At 39.2% G+C, this 18,033-nt stretch overlaps 1 protein-coding gene across 2 annotated transcripts; it reads left to right on the top strand.

Annotated features, from left to right (window-relative positions):
• Positions 1-449: 449 nt before the first annotated feature.
• LOC127215599 (zinc finger protein 120) lies at positions 450-17,674 on the top strand. 2 transcript variants are annotated; one of them, XM_051176004.1, is made up of 6 exons: positions 450-508; positions 12,954-13,080; positions 13,270-13,330; positions 14,499-15,900; positions 16,530-16,613; positions 17,318-17,674. In XM_051176004.1, exons 1-4 carry the CDS (start codon positions 506-508, stop codon positions 15,286-15,288), a joined length of 981 nt encoding a protein of 326 aa, XP_051031961.1. In that variant the 5' UTR covers positions 450-505; the 3' UTR covers positions 15,289-15,900; positions 16,530-16,613; positions 17,318-17,674. The 2 variants fall into 2 exon arrangements, with proteins under 2 accessions (XP_051031961.1, XP_051031960.1); XM_051176003.1 differs by having other exon boundaries at positions 16,525-16,613; positions 17,318-17,673.
• Positions 17,675-18,033: the final 359 nt, after the last annotated feature.

The following is an 18,033-nucleotide window of genomic DNA, read 5'->3' as shown; positions in this document are numbered from 1 at the left end:
TTCAGTTCGTCTGACCTCAGCGAGAATCCACAGAACATCTTCTCTTTTTAATTGTTAATATTCTGGGTATCTTTCCACCTGTGGCTCAGGAAATCACTTCACCCGCATAGCATAGTGAGCTGTGCCTGCTAGCCAGCCACATTGTGTCCAGGAGACAGAAGGGGAAATACCTGTAGAGTGCAGCAAGATAGCAGTGTCTGCTATTGGAGCCAGGAGCAAGTGCTATTAAAATGCACATTTTTGCAGATCTAGAAAAGGTCTTTGTCTCGGTGGAAGGCACGATCAGGAACCATAGTGCTGTGTCTTTAAGCACTGTAACACTATGGGAGGTGCTTTCGTCACTCAGGCCTCACTAGCCAATCAGGCCCTTGAGGAGAGCTGCCAGTCAGAGTGGTGCAGGGCTCTTCCGGGCTCCAGGCTCCAGGTTGAGCTTGAAAAGGAGCCCCGCCAGTGGTTTTGAGTACCGCGCTTGGAGTGCTGCTGCAGGAAGCTGAGAAACCTCGATATGGTGAGTGAGGGGGCTGATGGAGAGTGACAGATGGTGAGGTGCTGGAGCCGGTGTGGTGGGTATTCTCTCGATTTTGATGGGAAGCTGCAGCCTTTCCTGTGAGGTCCCTTGCAGTCCCTCAGATGCCCTGGACCCAAAGGCGGGCCTCTAAATAATTTTGTTCTGTGGGCTGAGAGTGCTCTCAGCAGTGGGAGCGGGGAGCTGTGTGTAAATACATCTTTGTAGTCAACCTCAACAGCTTTTGGTGCAACCATGGAAAGCAAGTTGCTAAACTTGGAGAGGCCTAGTTTCTTCAGTAGCTTCTAGAGGTTCAGCACTTTGCATTTATCCTGTTACGCAAAAGATTCCTTTATAGTTGATTTTGTAAAAGACATCTCATGTGTTGGGTGGCACTTCAGTACTAAGCTGTCACCTTGCCTGTCTAAGACCCTTGATTGGTCTAGAAAGCTGAACAGCCAATATCTACGCAGAAGGCTAGGTGGGGCTGTCTGGCAGAAAGAATATAGGAAGAGGAATCTAGAGAGAAGGAGAGGAGGAAGGAGAAAGACAGGGACATGCCTGGGATCAGAAGCTAGGCAGCCACCAACCAGCCAGACAACAGAAGCAGGAAAATAGAAAATACAGAAAGAAGGAAAGATAAAAAGCCCCAAGACAAAATGTAGATACAGAGAAACGGGTTAAGTTGTAGGAGCTAGCGAGAAAGGAGCCTAAGCTGGGACTGAGAATTCATAACTAATAATATGCTTCCATGTCATGATTTGGGATCTGGTTCCTGGCCCAAAAGAAAGCCTGCTATAGGCTCCCAATTACTCTGTCTCAAATTGGTTCTTTCTCTTTTGTTGTTATTGCATGCATATTTATATGTCTGTGTGCATAAGTATTTAAATATTTGGTATATATTCTACTTATATGATTTCAGGGCAGATCACTTTGTTTTGGATAACCAACTAGGAGGCTCACCCCTGGGAAAGAACACTTCTCCCTCTCTCAATAGTCATTACTTTCCTGAAGTACTTTGTCTAGGGAGAGGGTCTCATTAGATTCCCCCACCCCCAAACTTTCTATGTTAGTATGTCTACTGGCAATGTTTTCTCTTTCACCAGAGATCTTCTTGCAGGACTCAGTGTCTGTCTACTTTGCCAGCTGTGGCTTTGGGTTCGCAGTTCCTGTATAATTCCTGCTCTGGATTCCCCAGTCCTCTTAGTTAGTTTAAAGAATTTCTGGAAGGGCATTGCCAGGGAGGAGGAAATGTCTGTGAGCATGTTGTATGGCTGTGTCTATGAGGAACTTTCCTAGAGGTGCATTTCTGTGCTTGTGAGGAACTTTCCTAGAGGTGCATTTCTGTGCTTGTGAGGAGATGAGTGGAGGCATTTCTGCTGGATTTGGAGAGGCAGGGCATGTTTAGTAGGCGATTGAGAGGCTTGTCTCAGGGATTCAGGAAGGTGAGACTGCACAAGCTTACAGGCTCTGAGCCCCAACCCAGCTCTTGTCTGATATCCGTGGAGCTGAAGGAAGTGTTCATGGAGTGTCCCCTCACCTAATCACTTGCAGCCCTGGAATTAGTCCCAGGACCTGTATTGAGCTTGTCAAGGAGTCAACTAAAGCTAATGACGAAACCCAGAGAGGTGGAGGTCATAGTGCTGCTGTTGTAGCTGTTAGAAGTGGCAGGATGCTGGGAATAGCCCAGGGACAGCTTGCCATGGTAATATAGGGAAGAACCTGATGCAAGGTTAGTTTGGCAGTTGTCACCTGTACTTTTTAAGGACCTTTCTGTAACCAGGTTGTCTTCTGATTTTTTTTTTTTTTTTCCTTAAGATATTCTCTAGACCCTTCTTTGAGCCCAGATGCCTTCCAAATACTTCCTGGTACCCAGCTGCTTTACAGAGTTTTCCATGCCCACCCTCCCCCATTGTCTTCTGAGACTTTAGAAATTGCTAGTCTTGAAATGTCCCTGGGACAGCATGGGTGATCATCATAGGTGAGCTCACTGGTAAAATTGAAAGGTTAATACGGTAAACAAACTCATAACTTGTTTTGAGGCATTTGCTATTTTGTACTAAAAAACTAGTTAGATTGGCTATTACCAGAATTATGGAGCTTGTTGATATTATAAATTGTTGCCATTTCTATAGATTGTGGTTTTGTCTGCTGGTCAGAGTTGTGGTAATTGCAGTCAGTCAGCATGGCCAAGACCCGCCAAACAGCTGACAGTAAATGCTGGAGGGGAAGTCGGGGACAAGAGTAATGTCATGAATAAGAAGGTAGAGATGTGAAGTTAGTATCACAAAAGTTATGTTTTATTATGCTGATGGTCATCCCACAATGTTCTAACTCTCAATTACTAACTACGGTTCTAAGCCTCTTTTCCAAAGGCTGCTCACCTGTGCCAAATATGTTAGCTGAAGGTCAGGCGGTCTCTAACAGAAATCTGTTTTGAGGGTCAGGATCCTCAGAGGGACTTTCCAAATGCAGGGTACAGAGCAGAGCATTGCTCTTGATTTCTGTTTATATACTGCCCAGTGGCTGTCATGGCGTTCTAGGACTATGTCTTTTTTGTCTTGAGTGAGTGATGTCACTCAGTTCTGCTTATCATGTACAGCCTTGGGAATAGTGGTGTTAATGACTAAGTTAATTTTCGTGTCTAAAAGACATTTTTCACTATGCTTATAACAGTTAGGCTTCTGATTCACATATACTTCATATACATTTGACCATGAATAACAAATAATACACCAGGATGCCTTAGAATTAATAATGTTATAGTTTTTCATTACACCAGGAGAAAAATGGGAGGAATACATGTTTAACCTTTATACATTATTGGAAGGAAAAAGTTAGCAACACAGGCATCTCAAAAAACATAACTGGTTTTACAGAATTGTCCTAGTTCAGGACAAGGAGCAACATTGTTCTCATTCCCACATTGGGTTAAATGTAAACTGAATACTTCATGTAATATGTCATGGGGTCTTAGGCATGTCCTGTCAAACATTTCCTGATCTAATAAATTATGCTGTGGAAACAAACTTATACCTTTAGTCTTTCTCTATTATATGGGTTCAGTGTTCCCTCACTTAGGAGGACATCCCATACTTCCTTGTGAACATTAATACCTAGTACTTTTGGTAATCTGGATGCAATGGCCCCAATAAGGTCGTAGGGAGTGGCACTATTGGGAGGTGTGGCTTTGTTGGAGGAAGTGTGTTACTGGGGTGATGGGCTTTGAGGTCTCATATATGCTCAAGCCATGTCCAATGTTCCAAACCACTTCCTGTCGTCTGTAGGTCAAAATGTACAATGCTCTGGTCCTTCTCCAGCACCATGTCTGCCTGCATGACACCATGTTGAACCATGAAGTTATTGGGCTAAACCTCTGAAAATATAAGCCACCCGAATTAAATGTTTTTTATAAGGGTTGCCATGCCATGGTGTCTCTTCATAGCAATAGAGTTACTACCTAAGGCATGATTCATTACTCTTTTGAGATGAAATATTGTGAAAAACACTGCTAAGTTTACTTCTTATAGAATCATAGTATGTAAAGGCATGTATAGTTGCTCCTCATGTTTTATTAAAACCTAGTAATCCACTATAGTCATTCTTTATTTCATGTAATATACAATAATAGCTATTTAACTCAATGTGTTGATAGCACAACAATTAATACTATAATCGAGTATCAAAAACCATCTTTTATTTTTTGATCCCAGTAAAATTAAAAGTAGAGTGGTACTTGAAGTTTCAATATAATACTTGGAAATTTTCTAACAATTTTAGAAAAACATTCTTAATATTTATTAGGTTACTGGTAGCTGTTATATTTACTTTAATAGGTATTGTTCAGCTTCCACAGTTGAAGTCTTAGCATTTAAACAAAATATACACATGCCTCAGTTTATAAATAAACTACTTATAATATTTCTAAATTATAAAAAAACAAGAAAAGATTGATAGTGATTTTTGTAGAATGATTGGATGTAGCAAAAAAAAAAAAAAAAAAAACCAAGAATGTAAACAACATAAAATTTTTCTCACTTCGGTTCTTTGACATTTATGTAAATATAAAGGCAATTGCTTGGAAGCTCCCGCTCATATAGAAAACTGTCAGGCTTTGAAAATTGAGCCAATGGTATAGAATGAATTTGTTGTAAAATATTCAGTATAAAGTATTAATTAAATTATAAAGTGTGAGTGTTAGGCTAGCTATAGCTTTCTAGTGAGATGTTGTCTAAAACAACAAAGAAAAACTATATTCAACTATATTTGTATGTGTGTTATTGAGAAATGTCTTACTATCATATTTACTATGAGGACCAAACTGTCTTGAATTCAAGATTTGCATGGCTCTGCTATCATACTTGGCTATATTCATTTCTGAGAATGATTTGACAGGGACCAGTGTTTGATGTCTGAAATGACTTTAAAAGATATTGTCCTGAATCTTGGGACCTCTGCTGAGGTTAAGCTGGGACACGTTAGTACTTTTTGGAAAAGGATTTTCAGGATCAGTCAATATAAATCAGAGTTTGAACTTTATTTTGAGACAGGGCCTCTCTTTGTATCTCTGGCTGTCCTTGAACTCAGAATGTGGGTGAGGCTGGCCCTAAACTCTGCCTGCCTCTGCCACCCTAGTATTAGAATAAAAGGTATGTGCTGCATATCCAATTGTAATTGTATTATCTATGTACTTATGACTGTATGTATGTTCTCATTTATGTGTAGAAAGATATGTTGTCATGGTTTGGATGTAAAAGTCACAGAATAATTCTGGGGGTTCTTCTGTCTGCCTTATTTCTTGCCTTAAAACCCACTGACTTATAGACATGCACAATTGCAACTGTCTTTATAATGCAGACATAAAGGAATAGTTGTAAGGTCAATATTAAATCATTTGCTTAGCCTTAAAGTTTATTAAGTAGAGATTTATGGAGTGAGTCTGTTTTGAGACACAGTCTCGCTTTCTAACACTGTCTGGCCTGGAACTCCTTATGTAATACGTATGCTAGGCCTGGAACTTGAAGAGATCCACTTGCCTCTGCCTCACATGACTATACCTGGGTACAAGGAGATGTTTATCATGGATTTAGTGTAGATATTAATAGAAAGGACTTTGGGAAAGTATGGTGTTATGAGGGAGAGCCAAACTTAAATTGATACAAAACAACGTTACAGTTTTGGTAACTTTGTAAGTTTCATTTCAATAGGTTCTTAGGGAGACTGTCTGTCTGTCTGTCTGTCTCTCCTCTTTCTCTGTGTGTAGGTGTGTCTCACTCTCTCCTCTTTGTCTCTCTATCTCTCTTCTTCTCTTTGGCAACCATATCATAGGTTAGTTCCTGAGGAGGCTTCTGTAGGATTCTGATTTACTAAAGTAAAAGCATGGGTCAGAAGAATTCTGCACCGTGCCTTACTCTATATGAGGTTCATTTTTCTGCCCCGGGGAGCCTCAGAAAATTGCTACTTACATCTGGAAAGGGAGTAAAAACTTAAAAGGTTTTATACACTTTTGCCACAAACATAGCTCAATGGTATTTGGGATATCACTAAGAAAGGAATGTTTCCTTTATCTATACTGCAAATTTTATGGGATGAATAATACTGATTTTCAACTTGATACGAGCTAAAATCAGCCAAGCAACTCTCCTCTAGGCACACCTGTGAGGGCTTATGTAGATCATGTTATTCTCTGGGGTGTTTTTGAGAGATTTGTTTGTATATTAAATTTATTGAGATGAGGAAACTCTTCTCCCTTCCAGAAGTGATAGCACCATTCTGGTCTATGGTCTTTCATTGCAAGATAAATAAAAGACCTAGAGACTTCAAAGTTCAAGCTGAAGAACAGAAAATTAAAGTAGTGGGCCACTAACTCTTACCACTATCTTAGGCTGAATGGGCTGATCCTGTTGTCTCTCCTCATTGTAGCTAGAAAATCCTGAGACTTCGATGTCTTCCTATCCTCAATGTGGCTGGAGAATGAATGCCTGATACTGAGACACTGCTCCTGTCTTATATACCTCCCTAATGCTGCGATTAAAGGTGTGTTATCCCAGGTGCTGAGATCATCTTTGTGTGAGCTGCTTCTCTTTAGGCTTGGATCAATCTTATGTAGATCTGAGTAGCCTTGGACTCATGGAGATCTGTGTACTTCTTAATCGTGAGCCCTACGATTAAAAGTGTGTACCATCACCTCCTAGCCTCTGGCTGTTGGGATTAAAGGTGTGTGCCTGGCTTCTATGGCTTGTGGTTGACTTTGCTTTAATAAATAATAAATAGCATATCACTATAATTCCTTCCCCCCCTCCTTTTTTTTTTTTTTTGTCTAATACAAAAAGGCTATAACTAACATAAGAAAATCTATGTAAGTACAATAAGTGTATATATAATTTATACAGGCAATGAGTTTGTCAACAATGTCTAGTCCATTTGTATTTGACAAATTCAGAGAAAATAATTTAGTTCAGTCTTGATGCTGGATTATCTTTGGCTTGTGACTGTGTGATCGACCACCATTACCAGTCAACATGGCTCCTTTTTGTTGTTTGTTTGTTTTGTTTTTTTGAGACAGGGTTCCTTGGTAGCTTTGTAGCCTGTCCTGGGATTCTCTATGTAGACCAGGTTGGCCTCGAACTCACAGAGATCTGCCTGCCTTTGCCCGCTGAGTGCTGGGAATAAAGGGAGATTGTTACTATTAAAGAGAAGACCCTTGCTCTACATTGGAAGCCTAGCAAGGTGCCCGAAGATTGACAATCCATCTTTCTATGCCTTTGGTTAATGAAACACTTGGGCAAAGTAATTCCCAGCCCCAGGAAGCAATTTCATACAAATCCTGCTGCAACTCTAGTCCAAGCATGGCAGGGTACTTCACAACTTAGAAGCCAAATGTTGGGGAATAGATGTTGTATTTGATCAGGAAAGAAGAAAGATGCAAAATGTAATGCCATGCATTCTTGTCTGTGGTTTCAGTTCAACACTATTGTAGGTATCCGTGTTTGGTAGAGTCAGAGCACCAGTGAGGGGACTGTGAAAGTTTACTGCATGATTCTGTGAGGATGAAGTCTGAGTTGTAGTTTGATACCATAAGATGCTGAGATACTTATGCTATGAGACATCTTCCATGGAGAACTGCATATATGGAGTAGAAGTGACCAAGGAGAGAGATGTATGGGGTGTTGTGGGAATAGAGCCATCTAAGCCCTTTAAAACCCAAGCCCCACGTGTCTGACACAGAGCTACTGGATTTCATGGTTGCCCTGGGTTTAAGTCTTGCCTTGGGCCAGTCTTCACTCACTGTGTCTCAATTCCTCTCCTTTGGAATGAGAATGATTATTCTGTGCTGTTGTATATTGGAAAGATGTACTTGTTTTCTGACTTTACTTGACTGATTTACACAGTCAAGAGATTGTCATGGGTGTAAGAAGAGACTTTGGACATTGGAAATTTGAACAGTGTAGGGGCTGTTGCAGACTATGAAGATCATTGAAGTGACTACATGCATTTTCTTCATGGGTGACCATGAGCCTATAGTGTCCTGTATCAGAATCTAGTTGACTGAAAGAAAAGCTCTCTCAGATAGGATGATGTATGTGAACACATGCACTCCTTGATGGCTTTCTTTGTGGTGCTTGTGGAACCTTTAGTAGGCGGAACCTTTCTGAGTGGAATTCCATATTGGGGATGATATTTGAGATTCTATATCATCAACCTATTTCCTGTTCTGTGTTTCTAATGCATTGTAGTTGTAACTGCTCAGCCAGCTTCCTTCTTGTGCTGTCTGTCTTGACGTCACCACCATTTTAAAGGTGTTACTAAATCACATTAGATACAATGGAAGCAATTACTATTAGATGCTAAGCCATTTTGCTAGCCTGATTTTTAAATTTTGTTGTTTTTATTTTTTGTTTTTGAAGACAAGGTTTGTCTTGAGTAGCCCTGGCTGTCCTGAAAGTTAGTTGCTTTGTAGAACAGGCTGTCCTCAAATTCAGATTCACCTGACTTGTTCCAAATGCTATGACTAAAGGTGGGTCAACATTCCTTGATTATATATATTTGTTTGTTTGTTTTTGGGGGGTGGTGGTGGCAAGGGGCCTAGAATGTAGGGTTTTGTACCTGTCAAGCATTTGCTGTTTATCTGTACTTCACCCCCCAGCTTGAATTTTTAAAATTGGCAGAATGGCAGGATTCATGACATTAGTACTGCCTGGACTTTCTGAGTTATCTGATTACAGGTGTGTGGCATTCTTCCTGCTTGTTGTATTTGTTTTTACTTTTTAAAATGAGTTTGATTCTATTGCCTATATACATGCATATCTACCACATGTGTGACTGGTCCTCAGAGTATTGAAATTGTTCTTAAATTCCCTGAGCTTGGAATAATGAATAGTTGTGATCCCCTATGTAAGTACTGGCAATTGAACCCACCTATATGCAAGACCAACAAGAGCTTGTAACTTCTGAGCTGTTTTGCCTGCCATGTCTTGGTGATTTATGATCAGTATTAACATTGCTCATGTTTTTATCTGTCAATTTAGAACTGTTTTAAACATGTGGTCCCTTTTTGTAAGATTTATTAAAGTTACAGTTTAAACTAGAGTCCTTCACATTTATGAAAGATGGATACAGAACTGAAGTGAATGTATAACTCTGTAGGAACTTCAATAGAAAACCTGAGTTCTTCCTGTCCTTTTTGTTTTTATTTTTTTTTCTTTTCTTTTCTTTTCTTTTTTTATTGATGTTTGCAGGGAAGATAGGTTCTTAATATCTATTTCTTGCTGTTCTGTAATGGATCATATAGACTAGGCCAGCATTCAACTCAGAGGCAGATATGAGTTCTGGACTGGATGGCATGAACATATACCCACTGTTGTTCTTTGGATACAACTATTGCCTATGAGACTCAGCGCCCATGTGGAGTTTATTGATAGAAGAGAGGGAAAGTGGAGGTAGCTGGTGGCCAACCGAAAGCAGGAGAGAGAGAGAGAGAGAAGAGAGAAAGAGAAAGGGGGAAGAGAGCAAGGGAGAGAGAGCGGGCGCGCACGCGCGCAAGAGAGAGGTGTGCTTGGCGCGCTTGCTTTTAAAGAGAAACTTGCTCATGTGTAACTGGGTCCCCTGGCAGCCAGGTAAGTCAGGGCATAGAGAAGACATGGCCATGAGCATCCCGCCCATCATCAGGGGGTGGGGTAGGCAGATTTCTGGGTTCCAACATTCCCACTTATTATTATTATTAAAAAGATGGGGGTTGGGTGTGGCAGGTTAGGAAATAGGGATGTTGAATTCTCAAGACTTATTCCTGCTGACTTTGGGCAGTGATTGTCTTTGGGGGAATAAGACAGCTGGGGTGCTGCCACGTCCTGGTAGCTGGTTGTTTCATAGCAGTCCTGACTATGTGGAACTCTGATGTCTCTTTGAGATCTGGCAAGATGTTAGCAGAGCAGAGGACAATGTTAAGTTTAGAAAAAAAGTTTTTTTTTTTTCCTTGGGTCCTGGTACTTGAGGGGAGAATTGTAAGATGAGGGATGTGTTCCTGAGGTGAGGGAAGGGAGTCTTGGGACCAGGGAAAGGTTGAATATTTATTTGGAGTAAATCTGACCTGTTTGGGTGGGTTCAATTCAGCTCCCTGGAACTTAAAAGAATCCTTTGAGTTTATAAAAACCTAAATATTAAGACACATTAGCAGCATAATCATGATAGAAATGATTTGGCTGAATTAACACATACAACTGGCAGAGTTTTAGCACAATGAAAAGCACCTTAATTTTGAGTTTATACTTACAGTTATGATTGTATAGTGGCATAGTATGATGTTTAGTACTGTGTCAGAGTTGGATTAGTAGCTCATTAAAACTTTATGGATTAATGTTAAGACTATAAACAGTTGCAATCTTAAAATACCCATTTGTGAAATCTGTTTTGTAACAGTTGGAGGCTTGGCAGCTGCTTTAAGCTGACAAAGCTACCAGTCGTCAAAAGCATCCGAGTTCTTGAGAAGGATAAAATTTTACCTGAATGATTAGAGAGTAACCGGGACTTACTAGCTTACTAGCTGGCAGCATGGACAGACACCCCAAGATCCTCCACATTTGTTGAGGTTAGAGGCTTTAAGGACATCTGCCTTCTGCTGATGGCATGAGACCTGTGGATTAGGATCTTTTGGAAGACTTACCTACATTGGCCCAAGCAATGTGGAGAAAGTCGATTCTACTGCCCTCTTGTCCACAGTCCTTAGAGCCCTTTGCAGCAGTTAAGATGAAAGGAAGGATTGCCCGGTGGCTAGTGATGACACTTTTGTGGGTATAGTTTCTTCAGTGTTCACAGTCTTTTTGGAGGGAATGGGTGGTGCCAGCAGCTGGCCTGTCTCTCTGTTATAAAAGCTTTTTAATGAAACATTTTAAATGCCATATTCTGTAGATCTCTGAGCATTTGACGGCTGTCTGGCTGTTTAGTGTACCTTAGTATACAAAATTTATCTTTAGTTACTTGTCTTAAACACACAGGTGGCTAAGTGAGGGTTATCCCTGTAATTAAGAGAGTTAGTACAGTTGAATTTAAGTTGTATATTTAGCTTACATTTGCATATAAAGTTAAATTTAAATCACATGTGCAGACATATTGAACAGGTCTGGGTAAAAATGAGGACTAGAGTGTGAAGCTATGTGTAACATAGTGAAAAAAAGAAATTCTAGACAAAGAATAAAAGGCAAAAGGTAAATGAATTACAGGTTCTGTTGGCGGCAGAAGCTGGCTAGACTCTCTCTGCCTAGGTGGCTGGTGTAGCAGAGGGAAGAACCATGGGGGATGAGGCTAGGCCACATGGTCAAGATGGCAGCTGCCATAAACATATTCCAAACAGCTGGCAGCTTGAGAAGATGCTGCCTCAGCCCAGCCCACTGTGAGCTACTGGCATCTGCACAGCGGAGAAACAAAAGAGAAGGACAGCAGAGAGGACAAACAAGAGGAGTTTAAGATGCCTAGCGGAACAGAACACTTTTAGGTGGAAGGAGATTCCTGCCCTGAGACAGGCTGCAGCTGCAGCAGGCAGGAAGAGTTTTAGCATTGTGGGAAGAGAACAGAAACATGTGTAGGGAAGGAGACTGTTTAGCAGAGAGGTAGAAAAAACTTCTTCCATCTACCTGTTCGCTGGCAGTAATTTTGGTCAATTTGACTTATTTTCTAGGGGATATCTAGACCACTTTTCAGTACATTGGTAAATAAGTCTGGGTGCTTTAACAAGTGGCATTAAGTGAAAGGATTTTAAGTTTTCTATTATTAGGCATCCCAGTGGAGTGGAGTAGGGTATTTCTTTGGTCGGTTTATTCCCCATGGGTGAAGTGAGAAATGACCAATCAGTCTTGGAACTTGTCAGCTCAAGAGTGTGGCCACACGATAAGCGAGAATGGCAGAGCATTATTCGAAGCTCATCAGCCCGAAAATGTTGCCAGGGCCAAACTGAGGCTGGGGGACTCAGCAGTTCCAAGAGCAGAAAGGCTTAAAGCTGGAAACAGATATGCCACCCAGGGAGGGCAGTATGCCATTCACCCGTGAGGAATGTACTGACTCTAAGGAAATGGGTTACAATTTTAAAAAAGGGTACCTTACCTAATTGAAGCTGGTGTGGGATGGTATTTCCAGTGAACGGGTGGATGGAAGTTGGTTGGGATGCTGGTTGGGAATCAGGGTCCCCAAGTGTCTCTGGCTGGCCGCCCGCCAGCATACGACCACCGAGTCCTCGAGGAGAGCCTGACTGAGTTCCACGGTACCAATGTTGTTCTTTTGTTGCAGCTATTGCCTATGAAACACAAACACAAGACTCAGCACCCTCGTGGAGTTTATTGATAGAGAGAAAAGGTGGCCAACCAAAAGCAGGAGAGAAGGGGGGGGGGGGAGAGCAAGGGAGAGAGAGAGAGAAAGAAAGAGAGAGAGAGAGAGAGAGAGAGAGAAAGAGAGAGAGCAAAAGCAAGAGAGAGGCGCACTTGGCTTGCTTGTTTTAAAAGGGAAACTTGCACATGCATAACTGAGTCCTCTGGCAGCCAGGTAAGTCATGACATAGAGAAGACATAGCCATGAGCATCCTGCCCATCATCATGGGGCGGGGTCAGCAGACTGCTGGGTTCCAACACCCAGCTCTTTCAAGATTTTTTTCTAGTTAGTAATTGTTCATGAAATTTCTCTGATGTATACTCAGTAATGTTGATCTGTTTGCTTGTTTCTCTATGTATGTTAATGTGCTTTTCTCTTGCAAGGTGATATCCTATTCAAAGTGTTCAGAAATGATAGAGATAAACCTCCTAGTCAGTTTCCTTCTAAATTGACTCAGTGATTATTTTATAATGTTGGTGTCCTAGAATAAGTGTGGGAATCACCATAATTATATAACTATATTGTCAAAGAACTATACATTTACAGTGTTGTCAGTATCATGCTTTTTATTGTGTACATGTTTGGCTTATTTTAGGATACAGTGACTTATAGTGATGTGCATGTTGATTTCACTTGGGAGGAGTGGGCTTTGCTGCATCCTTCCCAGAAGAATCTCTACAAAGATGTGATGCTGGAGACCTATATGAACCTCACTGCTATAGGTAATACTGTGAATTTTCCTTCACATCTTAAAATAAGGGGACAACTTTTTCTTGGTTATTAATGCTCATTTGTAATTTTGATTGAGAATGAGGTGAATAAATCAGGCATAGTTCTAAGGATCACAGAAGATAGTAACTTAAATTTTGTACAATTTCCAAAAATATACTTTTCCTGATACTATATTTTAGGCTACAAATGGGAAGATCATAATATTGAAGAAAATTGTCAAAGTTCTCCAAGACATGGAAGGTAATTTTCATGTGTATGCTGATACAGATGTGCCTTTGAAGATATCTTATTATATCTGAAAGTTTTAAAGAAAAGCAGCAGTGTAAATAATCACAGCTTAAAGTGAATTGATAATCATTAAATTCTCTCAAAACCCTATACCTCAATGGCAGGTAAGTGAATTGTGTTTATAAGTCATTCTTTTAAGAAGGAAGACAAGGAATCAATGCCTTAACAGATATCACCACTTGAATCATAGCTATTATGTCAGTGCTATGCTGTATAACTGCCAATGCATTTAGTTTCATATCACTCATATTACAAAATGTATACAGATTGAATAGGTTGTAAGTGATTGTCCAAAATCTTCTAATGAGCAAATAGTGCATAGCAAAGCTGGTGTTACTCATATAGTTTTTCTGACTTGGCTAAGTTTAGTGAGAGTGTTAGTTTAAGGCAAGATTCAAGGGGGTTGTTTTGACGATACCATAATCTATGTACCATGTCTATGAAGAAGAGAAAGTCGCTGTAAATTCAGTATGGAAACCTTTTATTTGTTATTCTTCCTTTCATGGGTATAAAATTATTTGTTATTCTTTCTTTCATGGGTATATAACATATCACTTTGGATACAAGCTGTATGAGCATAGGGATATGGAAAGAAGCACTATACCTCTCTCCATGTGAGAACAATTAGAAGATATAGTAGTCCCCATGTTGAGTAGACATGTTGAATGTGATTTGAGTTTCCAAGTAATTGATTTTCTAGCTTAATACATCAACAGTCTTATATTATAGAAAATCCCTATGAGTACTAGGAATATATAAATATTTCTGTTTGTCCTGGTTACTTTGCAAATGTAGTATGACTCACAGTATAGGAAAATTTATTAATGGAATACATGGGGTAATTGTCTAATTTCTTCCAGTTCTCTTCAAATATGTGAAAAATCTCTTAGAGAAAAAAGATGCCCTAAATGTGAACCAGGAAATAAAGGCTGTTACTATTACAGGTATCTTCAAATATGCAAAATAGTCCTTAATGAAGGGAAACATGAGTGTAAACAAATTGATAAAAGCTTAAGATCTGGTTACTCTTTACAATTATACCAAATTGTAAAATTAATTCATACAGATATAAAGATTTTGAATGTGGTAAATCTTTTACATGTGCCAATTATTCTTGCAGGCATGAAAGAAGTAATACTGGAGAAAAACCTTCTGAATATACACAATGTATTAAAGGCTTTGCACGCCACAGTCATCTTCAATGGCATAAAATAATTCATACTGGAGAGAAACTCTCTGAAGTTATTCAATATGGTGAAGCCTTTGCATGTCTCAAGAGTCTCCAGACACATAAAAGAACACACACAGGAGAGAAACCCTATGAATGTAATCAATGTGGTAAAGCCTATGCACAACACAGTAGTCTTCAGACACATAAAAGGACACACACTGGAGAGAAACCCTATGAATGTAATGAGTGTGGTAAGGCCTTTGCATGTCACAAGAGTCTTCGAACTCATAAAAGAACACATACTGGAGAGAAACCCTATGAATGTAATCAATGTGGTAAAGCCTTTACACAACGCAGTAGTCTTCAAACACATAAAAGAACACATACTGGAGAGAAACCCTATGAATGTAATCAATGTGGTAAAGCTTTTGCACATCTAGTCAGTCTCCAAATACATAAAAGAACACATACTGGAGAAAAACCCTATGAATGTAATCAATGTGGTAAAGCCTTTGCACAATACAGTAATCTTCAAACACATAAAAGAACGCATACAGGAGAGAAACCCTATGAATGTAATGAGTGTGATAAAGCCTTTGCATGTCGCAAGAGTCTCCGAAAACATAAAAGAACACATAATGGAGAAAAACCCCGTGAATGTAATCATTGTGGTAAAGCCTTTATACGGCACAGTTATCTTCAAAGACATGAAAGAACACATACTGGAGAGAAACCATGAAAGTGTAATCAAGTGCACATATCATTAATCTTCGAAAATAAGCAAAAATCAAAAATCATAGTACAGAGAAACCCTCTAAATGTAGTCAGTGTAGCAAAGTTTTGCAATTCATGGTAGTCTTTATACAAGAGTAAATCTTTTACTATGTAATTAGCATATTAAAGCCTTTGAATATAATAGATTTTGAAGATCCGAAAAAATTCACACCAAAGGGAATCTGAATATAAAGCATTTGGTAAGTAAGATCTTTAGCCAACACACTTATGCTCAGTTACAGAAGATTATTCTGGAGAAAAAAAAAAAAAAAACAAGTGTCAAAAATCTGTTCAAGCATTATTTTGTTTACACTGGCAAACCCACATGGACAAAAGACCTATAGATGTAATGATAAGGTATCCTTTTTAGATTTCATACTTCAATTACATGAGATAATCAATCCAAGTGTAAAACTTCATGGGTGTGTATTAGTGCCTTTTCTGTTCCTATTATTCAACATCATGTCTAAGTGAACTGATGGAAGGGTTCTATTTGGCCCTTGGTTCCAGAATGTTAGAGCATTACCATGAAAGTGGCATGGAATCAGGTGTCAGACATGGCAACTAAAGTAGGAAGGTAAGAATTCACATCCTTAATTTGCAGTATGAAGCAGAAAGTGTAAACTGAAAATGCTGTGCAGATGTTCACTCTCAGGGCAGCCCCAGTGACATATTTCCTGCAGAGCAGAATGACCTAAATTTTCACCAATGATTCTGCAGACTAAGAATGATGATTTCATGACTTCAAGTGTACATGCTTGCTTTCTGTTACATGAACTAATTCATGATGGAGAAAAACTGCCTCAACACCTGTGTTACGGGAATTACAAGAGAAAATATTCATGAGTGAAATTTAGTTTAAATATTTGATTTAATTTTAATTATGCAATGTCAGTGTGTCTTCGTGTGGGTATGTGCATGTGCATTCTGTTTCCCAAGAATGTTAGACCCTTTGAGATTCTTGTATCAGGAATTACTGTAAGTTCTCAAAAACCTGACCTTAGCCCAGGGAATGAACTAATATTAAGGGCTCAGTCATGTTTCTAGCCCTGTAAATATTTTAAAGCTTTTTTCATATCAGGAAATATGGAGAAACTCATACAAGAAAAAAAAAACCTATTCATGTAAGTGATTTGGTAAATACTTTAGACATAACAGTTGTCTCAGTTTCAAGCAAACAAACTTGTTTCATCTCTTTCAGTATAGCCGTGAAGTGAGTAAATTATGTACCAAGTTCACTAAAGAGTGATATGAAGATTGCATTGTGGCTTCTATTTTGCAACATTTGAGGTAGATATTAAAGTGTGCTATATATGTGGCAAGTCCATTTAGTGAAGTTTATTTTGTGGTCCTTACATTTCTTCTGTGGCTTTTGTTCATCTTTTTTTTTTTTTTTTTTTTTTTTCACAAATTCCCTTGAAATGTTGTTTGGTATCCAGCCTGGCTTGGATGTCAGTAATTATTCAGGGATACATTTGAATTCATGATCCTCATGTGTCAGTCTTGGAAGTATGAGTCTAAGGGTAGATGGCATGCTACCAACATTTCCTGTTTTGTCATCATATTTCAATGTTAATGTTAAAATGCTTAATAGAGAATATAAAAACATTAAATACCTCATGTGTGTGTCCCACGAAACATTTTCATCTATTTGGAAGACATGTAATAAGGTAGAGTAATCACCATGCAACTGTATTTCACCATGGAACTTGATATGTCATGAATATGTATTTATTATTTGAAGTACCACGCATCTTCATACCCTCATCAGTTATCTAATTGGCACATCATATTGAAGTATTGCCTTTTAAGAGAACTATCCAGAGATGTTGATAATATACTGACAGTGACATTTTTCTTTTTAAATCTGTTGTGTGTAATGTAAGCCATGACAGATATGTGGAGACTATAAGACAACGTTGTGGTATCTACATTTGTATTTTTATTTTTATTTTGTTTTTTTGTTTTTGTTTTGTTTTGTTTCTTCGAGACAGGGTTTCTCTGTGTGGCTTTGGTTGTCCTGGAACTAATTCTGCCAGTCTGACCTGGAGTTCATAGAGATCTGCCTGCCTCTGCAGGTGCTGGAGAAGTGTGATTGGTCTGCAATGTCGAAATGCTGGAACTTTGTCAAGCAGCAATGGGCACCATGTTATCCACACCATTATTTCATAACATAGCTTCATGTGCTATGGATGTGTAGATAAGTAATTTGAAATTCCATGCTTCTTCATGCCCCCATTATGTTCCCATGGGACACTTCATCTTGAAGTATTGCCTTCAAAGGGGGCTATCACAGATGCCTTATAATGTAATGGCAATGAGATTTATTAAACACAAAACAAAACAAAATTTCCATTATATGTGTGTGTCTGTAATGTGATTACAGGTTTTTAGACCATCATGTTATGTGGAAAGCAGAAGCCAAGTTCATGAGGTCGACTTTTGGCCTTCATATAGTGATCAAAGTCAGATACCAGCCTTGCACACATATTTCTCTTAGTTTTCTCACTGTTGCTCAAATAAGATGAACTGAAACATTATGTCAGTACAATATTGCCATTTCAGATTGTAAACATTGTCATCTAAGGAGAGAGAAAAACAGGATCGTATGAATAATAGATCTTATTTGCAAATGTAAATGATACACTGCTGTGTTTTGTTTTCTCTTCCCTCTTTTGGATTGTCTTCATTTATTCTGAACATTAAACAC

The sequence above is a fragment of the Phodopus roborovskii genome, unplaced genomic scaffold (genome assembly GCF_943737965.1).
Source record: "Phodopus roborovskii unplaced genomic scaffold, PHOROB, whole genome shotgun sequence".
NCBI lineage: Eukaryota > Metazoa > Chordata > Mammalia > Rodentia > Cricetidae > Phodopus > Phodopus roborovskii.
Note: the sequence above shows the minus strand (reverse complement) of the source record. Positions and strands in the feature narration are given on the sequence as shown.

What these genes read in the sequence shown, in the direction of transcription:
- LOC127215599 (XM_051176004.1), top strand. An exon ending in TATGAACCTCACTGCTATAG is followed by an intron (nt 13,081 to 13,269) that starts GTAATACTGTGA and finishes ACTATATTTTAG; the next exon opens with GCTACAAATGGGAAGATCAT. An exon ending in AGTTCTCCAAGACATGGAAG is followed by an intron (nt 13,331 to 14,498) that starts GTAATTTTCATG and finishes TTATTCTTGCAG; the next exon opens with GCATGAAAGAAGTAATACTG.